Source organism: Mustela nivalis (genome assembly GCF_964662115.1).
Source record: "Mustela nivalis genome assembly, chromosome: 8".
Lineage (NCBI taxonomy): Eukaryota > Metazoa > Chordata > Mammalia > Carnivora > Mustelidae > Mustela > Mustela nivalis.
Genome location: NC_139027.1, coordinates 31,044,068 through 31,057,209, shown reverse-complemented (window position 1 = coordinate 31,057,209; position 13,142 = coordinate 31,044,068). Strand labels below are relative to the sequence as shown.

General features: G+C 35.6%; 1 protein-coding gene across 2 annotated transcripts in view; it reads left to right on the top strand.

Annotated features, from left to right (window-relative positions):
* Positions 1-13,142, top strand: part of SOS1 (SOS Ras/Rac guanine nucleotide exchange factor 1) — a 144,507-nt gene that overhangs the window by 85,260 nt on the left and 46,105 nt on the right. For both annotated transcript variants that reach the window (XM_082745687.1, XM_082745686.1), the window contains exons 7-8: positions 321-431; positions 510-608. In XM_082745687.1, coding sequence (XP_082601813.1) covers positions 321-431; positions 510-608 — 210 coding nt within the window. The remainder of the gene's footprint in view (positions 1-320; positions 432-509; positions 609-13,142) is intronic.

Genomic DNA, 13,142 nt, shown 5'->3' with positions numbered 1-13,142 from the left:
AAGTCTTGCCATTCTTATGACCACTTTTGTTGATAATGCTCTACTAGAATCCTTTGAGGAGAGGTGTCATAACCTATAAGGATATCATTATTCATCAGAAAGAACTGATTTACTTATCTCTTCTGGAGAATATTAAACTTGTCCTTAATTAAAATCATAATGGATAGCCATGGAATTTTGTTTGAGGCTTAAAAAGAAGCACATAACTGTGCTAGCTTGGATGTGCCTATAATTTAATCTTTCTGTATTTCTGGCGGTAAGTTATTTAAGTTTTAACTTGGAGAAAGATTATTTATGTTTTACATTCTTTATTTTCTAAGGAACTGGCCTTTGATCCATACGAATCATACGCTCGCGATATCTTACGGCCTGGTTTTCACGATCGTTTCCTTAGTCAGTTATCAAAGCCTGGAGCAGCACTCTATTTACAGGTACAGTAATTTTTAAATCAAGATATATGATGTCTGAAAAGTAAACTTAAAAAAAAAATTAATTACTTTGTTTTTTAGTCAATAGGCGAAGGCTTCAAAGAAGCTGTTCAGTATGTTCTGCCCAGGCTACTTCTAGCCCCCGTTTACCACTGTCTGCATTACTTTGAACTTTTGAAGGTAAGAAAACTCTTACTGCTATTTAGAAAACATTCAGATGTGATACAGCTTCTTTTTACCAATTTAGTTGTGCGTTATTATGTTAGCACCCGAGAACATTAATCTATATCTAATTGTTTTTTCTAGTTAAGAATAAAATGTAAAGGAGTCTGCAAAAGAGTACCATATTTTCTCTAGTTTTACTAGTGATTTTTTGAGCAATTATCAGATATTTTTATCTTGTGCCCTTTTGCTTACGTAGCCAGTTGTTTAGAAACAGTCTTGGGTTTCTGCATCCATATCTCCATTTTCGGACCTCAGCAGATTGATTCAGGCACTTAGCGAAGGGACCCAATGTAGAGAGAAGACCAAAGTAATGGAGACCATTAATCACCTAGTTTTCATCTCTCAAGTTTAGAACTATCTCTATACAACAGCTTCACATTACCTTAGAAACAGTGAATTGTGTATAATCCCAGTAAAAATTCCTTATTCAGTCACAGTTCAAAATATACAATTTAAGAAGCACTGTCTGAAAGGAAAGGATTTTGAGTTTTTTCCCCCTCTTCCTTTTACACACTGAAATTAAGGAAAAAGGGACACTTAGCCTGTATAAGTTATAATTCATTGGTATAACTTAAAGTGATTTACTTTTCTGGTGTCTGGGTGGCTCAGTCGTAAGCACTCGCCTTTGGCTCAGGTCATGATCCCAGGGTCCTGGGATCGAGCCCTGTGTTGGGCTCCCTTTTCAGTGGGAAGCCTGCTTCTCCTTCTCCCACTCCCCTTGCTTGTGTTCCCTCTCTTGCTGTGTCTCTTGTCTGTCAAATAAATAAAATCTTAAAAGAAAAAAAAGTCATTTACTTTTAAATTTCTTATGTAAACATCTAATGATATCTTCTTTGGACTATGGATAATATGTCCTAAAAAACATCAGGGTTTTTTTTCAAAAATTTACAATAAGGGATGAAATAATAGAGATACTCTGTTTACCCTTAATGGACTAGCCCCAAAGAGACAAAATAAGACATGGGTTAATATTATTATTTCTTTAGCTTTTAAAAGAATGTTTTCTTCATTAAAGAAAAATTCTATTTAATATTATGATTTTGTTACGGAAAATTTATTAGTAGAAATTATATTTACAGTTTGCAGAAGTACATGCTGAAATGGGCTCTCTATAATGAATCAGTGAATGATGTCCCACTCTTTTTACATTGTAGTAATTTGGACCTTAGATTCTCAAGTAGGAATGTTTGAACTAGGGAAGGACCAAGGGAGGTAAAGGATTTAATCACCAAGCAGAATTACAGAGCTCTTAACTCTCCATTCTAGACTGAAAACAACATACCATTTAAGGTCTTTGGTAATATAGAATGATTATTTTAAGAGGATAATCAAGAGGAAGCATTTGTTATACAAAACCATTCTTTACAAAGAATTCATTATGACAAACCATAGTCCTAACAGGATATTTGCAAACAAGTTTGTTACATAGAATCCTTGTTCGTAATAGTTTATGTGATAATGGGATTTTAACCTGAGACTGTAATGAAATTCTGAAGCATTAAAAGCCAGACGAAACCCAGAAGCATTTTTTAATTTATAAATAAGAACAAGAAGCTCTGATGAAGGTTGAAAAGGCTGTAAAATCTAATCATCTTAATAATATAAGTAATTATTTACTCCCCCAAGTACAGGCAATTAAAAATGTTTTAACTTGTTAAGTTGTGATAATTGAGTTTTTAAATTAAGACATCATTCAGGAATTTAAAAGATTTCTATTGGTTTAAGCATATGTATCCCTAGTTCATCTTACTGCCTAAGGTTCCACTGCAGAATTGCAGTATATTGAGTGGGAAACCTTGCCTAGTTAATCCCATGGACTGTGATCCCTCCTTTTTATTCTGCATCCCGTCAGTACTAATGTATTATTTGTACTTATTTTCAATTTATATTTGTTGGTGTGTTGCTTAATTAAATATTTTCATTGAGCAGTATTTTCAAGGAATATTCTTTGAGATGCTAGTCCCATGAGATATTCTAAATAAAAAGTTGTGGGGAGGGATGTGCAGTGGTCAGATATGTTGGAGAAAGACTACATCCTTAATTATATACTCCTAGAAATTTTCAAAATATGTTAGAATATTTGGACTTTGTAAAATTGTGCAGTGAAGCAATCTAATGGTTTTCTAGAGTTTCCCAAATTAGATGAACCATGAAACCCTTCTATATTTTGTTTTATGTTTGTTGAAGTATAATTAACACACAGTGTTGTATTAGTTTCGGGTGTATATTATAATGATTCAGTGATTCTGTACATTACTTAGTGCTCCTCGAGATAGGTGTACTCTTAATCCTTAAACTACTTCAGGGGATTATCACCTCCCTTCCCTCTGGCAACCATCAGTTTGTTCTCTGTATTTAAATTTGTTTTTTTGTTTGTCCTCTTTTTTTCTTTGTTGTTCATTTGTTTTTTTCTTAAATTCCACATATGAGTGAAATCATGTGGTATTGGTCTTTCTCTCATTGACTTATTTCATCTAGCATTACATTGCAGGTCCATCCATATTGTTACAAATGGCAAAATCTCGTTCTTTTTTATGAACGGATAATATTTCATTGTATGTGTACACCACATCTTCTTTATTCATCTATTGGTAGATACTTGGGCTGCTTCCATAATTTGGCTATTGTAAATAATGCTTTAATAAATGGAGTGTGTATATCTTTTCAAATTTTTATGTTCCTTAGGTAAATACCCAGTAGTGGAATTACAGGATCACATTTTTAATTTTTTGAGGAACCTCCAAGTATGGAGGTTTTTTCGTAGTGTCTGACTAATTTACATTCTCACCAACAGCACACGAGGGTTCCTTTTTCTCCACATCCTCACCAGCACTTGTTATTTCTTGTGTTTTTTATTTTAGCCACTTTGATTAAGTAGAAGGTGATATCTCATTGTAGTTTTGATTTGTGTTTCCCTGATGATTAGTGATGTTGAGCATCTTTTCGTGTGCTCTGTTGGACATCTGTATGTTGTCTTTGGAGAAATGTCTGTTCATGTCCTCTACCCATTTTTTAATTGGATTACTTGTGGGTTTTGGCATTGAGTTGTATATAGGGTTTTTTGTTTTTATTTTTGTTTTTTTAAAAGATTTTATTTATTTATTTGTCAGAAAGAGAGAGCACAAGGGGGGGGGTAGTAGGCAGAGGCAGAGGGAGAAAAAGGTTCCCCACTGAGCAAGGAGCCCAATTCAGGACTCGATTCCAAGACCCTGGGGTCATGACTTGAGCCAAAGGCAGATGCTTAACTGACAGAGCCACCCAGGGGTCCCTAAGTTTGTTTATTATATATCATGGATAGTGACCTCTTATTGGATCTATCATTTGCAATTATCTCCCATGCAATAGGGAGCCTTCTTATTTTTCTTGTTTGTTTTTCTTCACTTTGCAAAAGCTTTTTATTTTGGTATAGACCCAAAGTTTAATTTTGCTTATTTTCCTTGCCTGAGGAGATATGTCTAGAAAAATGTTCCTATAGCCAATATCAAAGAAATGAATGCCTGTTTTCTTCTAGGAGTTTTATGGTTTCAAGTCACACATTTAGGTCTTTCATCCATTTGGAGTTTATTTTTCTGTATGGTACAAGAAAGTGGTCCAGTTTCATTCTTTTGTATGTAACTGTCCAGTGTTCCCAGCACCACTTGTTGAAGAGAATGTCTTTTACCCATTGCATAGTCTTGCTTTCTTTGTTGCAGATTAAATGACCATAAAGATGGGGTTTATTTCTGGGGTCTCTATTTAGTTCTTTCGATCTATGTGTCTGTTTTTGTGCCAGTGCCATACTGTTTTGATTACTATAGCTTTATAATGGGGATTTTGATACATCCAGCTTTGTTGTTCTATCTCAAGATTGCTTTGGCTATTCAGTGTCTTGTGTAGTTTCATACAAATTTTAGTATTATTTGTCTAGTTCCATAAAAAAATGTTAGTGTTTTGATAGGGATTATGTTAAATCTGTAGATTGCTTTGGGTAGTATGGACATTTTAACAGTATTGATTTTTCTAATCCATGAGTGTGGAATATTTATGTCTTTCCATTTGTTTGTGTCCTCTGAGTTTCTTTTATCAGTGTTTTATAGTTTTTGGAGTACAGATCTTTCACCTCCTAGGTTTAATTTATTTCTAGGTACTTTGTTATTTTTGGTGCAATTGTAAATTGAATTGTTTTCTTACATTGTCTTTCTGCTACTTCATTGCTAGCATATAAAAATGTAACAGATTTCTGTATATTAATTGTGTATCCTGAGACCTTACTGAATTCATTTACCAGTTCTAGTCGGTTTTTGTTTTTGTTTTGTTTTGTTTTGGTGGAGTTGCAGGCATAAAACCCTTTTAAAACAATACATTTCTGGGGCATCTGGGTGGCGCAGTCAGTTAAGCATCCAACTTATGGTTTTGGTTCAGATCGTGATCTCACGGTCGTGAGATTGGCCTGGTGTCAGGCTCTACACCCAGTGTAAAGTCCGCTTGGGAGTCTCTCTCCCTTTCTCTCTCCCCCTACTCTATCTTTGTATGTGTGCTCACTCATACTTTACTTTACTTTAAAGATTTAAAGTAAATTTACTTTAAAGATTTAAAGTAAATCTTTAAAACATAATACATTTCTGGAAGTTACTTTGTTCCCTATATTTCACTAACACTGCCTTAGTCCAGCCTCACCCCATGCCCCCCTCCTCCCTGCATGTCTTGCAGGGACTACTGTAGTGGCTTCCTATATGGCCTTTATGCCTCATGGAACCTTTAGTTTTAAAAGTGCAGTTGTGGGGCGCCTGGGTGGCCAGTGGGTTAAGCCTCTGCTGCCTTCGGCTCAGGTCATGATCCCGAGGTCCTGGGATCGAGTTCCGCGTCGGGCTCTGCTCAGCAGGGAGCCTGCTTCCCTTCCTCTCTCTCTGCCTGCCTCTCGGCCTACTTGTGATCTCTCTCTGTCAAATAAATAAATAAAATAAAATAAAATTTTTAAAAAGTGCAGTTGGTTCCCTATCAGCTTTCCCCAAAGTCTAAATTCTTTAGCCTCTTTCTAGCTCGTCTCAATACCTAGTCTTTCCCACCTTGTGCTTTACCCATAAGAAAATTTTTAGCAGCCTTCGATATATCAGACCTGTTCAGAATTCCACTTTGCTTTTGTTCCTGTTTCCTGGACTTTTTCTTCTATTTCTGCCATCCCCTTTCATCTGAGAAATTCCTACTTGTCAAAGAGTTTGTTCAAATCTTGGTTTCTTTGTCAAGTTTCCCTTGGTTCCCTAGGCTGATCCTTTTACTGAGTTCCCTCTCATCATACTGCCTCATAGAACTTGTCCCGTTTTTGTCCACCTTGTTTTAGACTGTGCTCCACACAGAGTGGATGTGAGCCCTGAGTAGCTTTGAATTTTCATGCCTAGTAGTGTCTGGCACTTAGACAATAAATACTTGTTAAAAAAAAATGGCAAAAATAATAATTTTCTTAGAATTCCTATAAATGTCTTACATTTTCGAAGAAGCTTAACTATAAATTGTATATAATTAAACTAATTTTGGAAACTTAGAATTTTTCAATAAGATTTATTTATTTATTTATTTATTTATTTATTTATTTATTAGAAGTTGAGCTCATGAGCAGGGGTAAGGAATAGACGGAGAAGGAGAGAATCTGGGACCCCTGTGTGGCACAGTTGGTTCAGCATCCAACTCTTGGTTTTGGCTCGGGTTGTGATTTCATGGTGTTGAGATCAAGCCCCTCATCAGACTCCATGCTCAGCACAGTCTGCTAAAGTTTCTTACACTCTCTCACTCTTCCCCTCTCCCCTGCCCTATGCTTGCTCATGTGCACTCTCTGTAAAATAAATACATCTTTTAAAAAAATAAAGAGAAGAAGGAGAGAATCTCTAGCAACTCCCTGCTGAGCACAGAGCCTGTTGCAGGGCTCAATCCCATGACCCTAAGATCACGATCTGAGCCAAAATCAACAGTCGGACGCTTAACAGACTGAACCACCCAGGTGCCCTGGAAATTTAGAATTCTTTAAACTTTATAAATTCAGAAAGTAAAAGTTTAGTTAAGTAATTAAGACTTGAATACTACTGAAACTGAAAAATAATACTTTTTTTTATGTGAAGTTTGATTTGCTTTATTAAACAAATTTAGAGCTGTTACTTGGGACTGTGTAAATATGTTGACCATATAATCTAAGGAAAAGTAAGTTCCCCTCAGTTAAAAAAAAAACTGGGCTCAGATCTATACCATTATACGTACATTAGTATCTTCATTTCCTAGGGTTTCCAGAGCAAAGTACTACAGACTGCATGGCTTAAAAACAACAAAAATTTGTACTTTCATGGTTTTGGATACTAGAAATCCAAAATTAGGGAGTCAGCAGAGCCACAGTCCCTTTAAAGACTTTAGAGCAGAATCCTGTCTCTTAGCTTCTGGTGAATCCTAGCAGTCCTCGGTAGCTCTTGATGCCATTGCTTCATTCCTTCCCTCCTCTTCACATGGCTTTTCCCGCAGCTCTCTGTTCTTCTTTTATCTCTGTATCCAAGTCTCCTCCTTTCTCCTACGCAGCAGATGCCGAGTCAACAGGTGTAGGGCCCACCCTAATCCAGTCTGACCTTATCTCAACCTGATTATATCTGCAAAGACCCAGTTTTCAAATAAGATCACATTCGCAGGTACCAGAGGTTAGAACTTGAATATAGTTCAACCCATTACAATTAGTTTTTGGTATGCTATAGAATTATATTCATTTTTGGTTTTCTGACTTTCCAGTATATAATGTCTTTCTTAAACCAATATATACATATATTGTTTTTATTAACCCAATTTAAGTATAATTTCATACTGATCATAGACTTACAATTAATTTTAGTCACAAAAATCTAGTGAAAAGCCAACAGACTTGTGGCAGGATGGGCTATAGCCAGGTAAAAATGGACAGGAATTCAAAATTACTAACATAATCATCTGAATTAGACTAAGTGTATATAATTGGGTTTGGAGTTATCATGTATGCTTTGTCTTAAATGAAAAAATAGAAAATTTAACACTTAAAATCTCTATACCTTTCTTAGGTTTTATTGGTAATAAAAAGTACAAGATTAGCAAAATAATTCAGAGAAAACATGTCCGGGTTTAATTTTAACACATCATAACAACCATGTGTTTTTAAGTAAGATTAAATTGAGGACCAACAGAATAGTAAGTATTGTAGTTGATGTTATTTCATTATAACATTGCAGTGTTTATCTTGGTCACAAGCTTTATTTTAGAAAATAAGAACACTAACAACTTTAATCTGGAGACTCATGTGGTTAGATTCTTTCTCTGTATTAAAATTTAAAATTTGGAGTATCTTGCTGGCTCAGTTGATAGAGCATGTGACTCTTGATCTTGGGATTATAAATTTGAGCCCCATGTTGGGTATAGAGATTAAAATAAAATATTTAAAAAGAAATTTTTAAAAACTTAACATTTAGGGCACCTGGGTGGCTCAGTGGGTTAAAGCCTCTGCCTTCGGCTCAGGTCATGATGTCAGGGTCCTGGGATTGAGCCCTGCATCAGGCTCTCTGCTCAGCGGGGAGCCTGCTTCCCCCTCTCTCTCTGCCTGCCTCTCTGCCTACTTGTGATCTCTCTCTGTCAAATAAATAAATAAAATCTTTAAAAAAAAAAATGTGCTGAAGAAGGGGCATCTGGGTAGCTCAGATGGTTAAGCGTCTGCCTTCAGCTCAGGTGATGATCCTAGGGTTCTGGGATCGAGCCCCATATCTGGCTCCCTGCTCGGTGGAAAACCTGCTTCTCCCTTTCCTTCTACTGATCCCCTTGCTTGTGCTTTGTCAAAGACTTTGTGCTTTGTCAAATAAAAAAATTTTTTTAATGCTACACAAAACAAATTGGAAGAGCGAAATATAAATTGTGCTACATCATACACTTTGAACACCCACTAGTGGCCTTCACATAGTGTGCCAAAAGCTCTTTGTAAAGAGGGCTGCCCTGCAAACCCCTACTACAAACCCGTTGTATACATTTGTTAATGGCTTTGATTTGGTGCTTTTCCAGTTTGGGAGCTGGACAGTATCAAACATCTACACTAGATCATTTTTTATCTAATTTTTTTTTCATGTTTTGCATCTGGTTTAACTGCTCTGTGCTTCAGACTTTTTTTTTAAGATTTTGTTTATTTATTTGACAGACATAGCAAGAGCAGGAATACAAGCAGAGGGAGTGGCAGAGGGAGAAGCAGTCTTCCCGCTGAGTAAGGAGTCCAGTGCGACTCGATCCTAGGATGGTGGGATCATGACCTGAGTCGAAGACAGATGGTTAAAGACTAAGCCACCCACGCGTCCCCACACTGTTTTTTTTACTGCCACGAGTTGATGACATAATACCAGCAATAAGAGAAGACTTAGCGTAGATTCTGTCATAAAAATAAGCCTAATGGAGGTTTCTTTAAGCTTCCATTCCATTGAACTAGATTTCTAAATTTGGAAATTCTTATCCAAAACCCGTAGACTTAGAGCAGTGAGCTTAAATGGTATTCCATCTCACTGTAGACATCAAATGTCTGAAGTTAAACATAAGATAGTGTAATTCAGTAGCCATTGTAACAAGAAACAGTAAACAGCTGACTGTTGTACTATTCTAATTTTAAATTTTAAATCAACTAAACTGTGAGGTGCATTTATAATTTTGGTAATCTTCTCTCTGCTAAAAACAGGGAGATGGTTTTTTTAAAGTATCTTATTTTCATAAATGAGTGTTATGTCTAACCCTTTCTAGGGTTGATATCCTGTTTAAAGTTTCAGACTCCTTTCCACACTTCAGATTTTAACTTGCTTTTACATTATGCTTGCATATTTCTGCCATTTTTTATTTCACTTCCCTTCCTTCTGGAGCTCCAGTTGCGTGTGTGTTGAACTACTTTGTGTTGTCCCACAGATCCGTAAGACTGTTCATTATTCTTTAATCTTATCCTTCCTTGTTCTTCAAATTAGTATTTTATTAATCTGTCAATTGAACTATTAGTTATTATCTTGCTTACTATAGAATTTCCATTTGGATTTTGTTTTATAGTTTCCACAGACTCCCTATCTGTCCACTCAGTAAGACCATGTTTTCCTTTAATTCTTTGAATATGATCATAAAAGCCACTTTGAAGCCCTTCTTAAATTCAGCATCTGGGCCCACTTGGAGTCATTTTCTATTAACTGACTTTTTTCCCCCTGAACATGGGTCACATTTCCCTGTTGTTTGCTCATTAACAATTCTGGATTCTATTGTGTGGAGGATTGTTGGGTTTCTTGTTTTTGGAATATTGGTTTTTTACTTTAGTATGCAGTTAACTTTCCTGGATTCAGCTTCAAATTGATCTCTTCTGTATTATGAAGCAACTGGTATCTCTCTTCACTTTCTAGGATTTCCATATGTAGCTTTTTTAGCTGATTCTCTTGGGTCTTCCTTACATGTGTATGATTTGGCAGTCAGACAAGTGTTTGGGCAGGGATTAGTTCAGATTTGGGGGCACAGTCTCTGTGGTTTCCTTATGCCCGGAGATTTCCCCCTTAATTTCCAGCTACTCTGTCAGCTTTAGGCTTTATCCCCTGGTACTTGAAACCAGTAAGTCTTCAGCTTTCTGCTACCTGAGCTTTGTACATTTGGGGACTAAACTCAGTTCTTAAAGAGCCTCAGAACTCATCCATTAGAGCTTTCACGAGTAGATTCTACTTTCACAAGTAGATTCCTCTTTGGTCTCTGCCTGCTCTTTTGCCTCCTGTGGGTCTTCCCGTGCATCAGCCAGGTACTTGGAGAAGTTTATTTTCAGATTTTGGATGTCAACACTTCTGCAGTTCATTCATTTCCAGATTTCCCCCTTAAATTTCCTCCTAAACTGTGCTCTTTGATCTCTAGCCTGTAGAGGCTCTCTTCCTCTCACTCCTCCCCACTGTGTTTGTTGCTCTGAGAGGTTGGGGAAAGCCTTAATCTTGCAAGTGTATACACTTGGGAGTTGTAGCTTTTCAAGAGTAATTGCTGCTGCTGGTTTATGCTTTCTTCTAGATGTTTTCCAGTGCCTACAAATAGTTATTTTTACATTTTGTCCAGATTATATAATTGTTATCTGTGGGAGGGCTCTCAAGACTTCTTAACTTCATTGCCATTACTGGAAATTCTTGCATTTTTATGAAGCTTTTCTGCAGTATTGGTTATGACTGTGATGTTTACAGCAGTAGGAGGGGAAACAGTGAAGGGCAAGTATTTGCTAATTTCATTCCAAATGGCACTTGATGGGCTTTCCCCTGTAGATATGCCCTTTTGAGTTTTTTTTTTTTTTTTTTTTTTCCCACTCGGGTCCTATTAATACTCTAAATATACAGGGGACCATACTTAATTATCTAAATAAAGTATGTGACTTTCTCAAAAACTTTTGAGAATTTTGCATTTCTTTCCTAACAGTGAATTATAAGTCATGTTACAATTTATATTTTAAGATTTCATTTTTATATTGGCTAATTTAATAAAGGTATTATATGATTTACAATAATGGAAAAGCTGTACTATTTGTACTGTAAGTTTATACTGTTTATACTACAAATTTACACTATTTATTCCATTTCCCTTGGGGGAAAATGAGGGTTTAGGCTGATTAAGTAAAAGAAGATCAAATTTTGTTAATATAACATCACTTACTGGTTGAAATTTTGTGTATTTTTAAAAAATTATCTGTATATATAAAATCCCTACTGATAAAACAACTTTTGAGGGGAAAGGAACTGATTATGAAGTGTACTTTTTAACTTAAATAGCATGGGTAATTGAAGTCTGCAATTTCTAAATCTCATTTTAGTTATGAATTGCATCTTTTTCCACCCATACTTTCTAGTTGTGCTGCTACTGTAAAAGAATAATTGAGGATTATTGCCTTTCTTGTGCTCAGCCTTTAAAGGGTTGTGTAAATTATGAGATAGCAAAGAGTCAGGAGCAGTTGGCTTAATTCGTTGGTTTTTGGAATAATTTGGGTAGTATTCCATACATTTGTTTACAGGACTAGTAAATTAAATTTACCAGTTGACCATGTATTTTCTACTTTGTAATCTGTTCTTAGCATCTTATCAAAGAGTATATAGGTAATCATTCCGTGGTCAAAACACAGTCCCCATCTTTGCTTGTGTTTTCCCATTCTGTGATAAGCTCTTTATATATGTGTGTGCATATATATATGCACACACACAATATTTAAGATAAAAACAAATGTTTATTCCATGTCCCAAACATTAGACAATTATATATTTCTTGATTATATATTTTGTCATCCTGTGCATTGCAATGTACCTATTTGAATGGAATAGGTTTTATTTGTTAAGTATTTTTTTAATAGGCATTTCTAAGTTATATCAGTTTTTTAGGTAATGTATTGAAAAGGTTCTTGAACTGAGAAATCTTGGGTTTTGCCTGCCACCACCATCAAGTGCATGGCAGTTTCTTCATTTTATAGAATCTCATGTTGGAAAAATTAATTTCTAGAAATAAAAACATGAATTCAAAGGTTTTGTGTTTTTTAAACAAAAGGAAGCCCTTATATGTTGTGAATTAGGTAAACTCTTTGCCACTGCTTTGTTTCTGTAGCAACAACGAGCCACCGCTTTCATGGCAGTTAGCTTCAATTATTCAGCACCAGTGCCTGCTTTATATCAGCGATGTTAAGCAAAAGTGCTTATGAGAAAGGTCATTAATTACATTGAAATTTGTTTTAGATGCTCAGGTAATGCTATGAAGGTAAAAATTGCATTTAAAAATTACTCCATTAGTAGAGTCTTACGGGTTTGACATAGACTTTGGGCTGGGTGGGTTTAAAGTGTATTAACAATACTTTCAAGATACTGGTATATTCTATATGTGAAATGTTATAGTTAAATAGTAGATAAATGACCAAAAGCTTTAAACATTTTTAGAATAGAAAATCAAATGTGTGTCTCAGTGGATTGGTTACTTTCATGTTTTTGTGTGATGTTAGGTATGTTTGCCTGAATTAATATAAAAAAATAAAAGGATAAATATGAAGGATTCAGTATTCTGCCACCTCTTGGTGCCAGCTCGTTAAGATTAAAAACTTACCTTATGTTCTACTGACTCTGGAGGAATTACATTCTGAAAGAACTCAGTGAAATAGTTTTTAGTGGTGCTTTTGGTACACCACATACAGTTTTGTCCTTTCTTAATGAACATTGCTTTCAGTGTGAGATTGTTGCGTTGGAAGCCTAAACTCAGTAAGGTTAATGGTTAGGTTTTGTCACCCGAAATTCTGCCATATGAGATGCAAGTAGTTCTAGAATGATAGGAATGGAGAGTGTTTTGAGAGAATGCCCAAAGCCCAGCCTTCAGCCTATCCGTAATATCCATTAAGTAAAAACCTAATAGCTTCCTTTTTATGAACAGTTGGCCATTGACTTCCTTTAATCTAGCTGGCCATAGTGAAGAGCAAAACTAATGAGTAAATGATATCTCGTATTTTTTTTATATATATAAAAG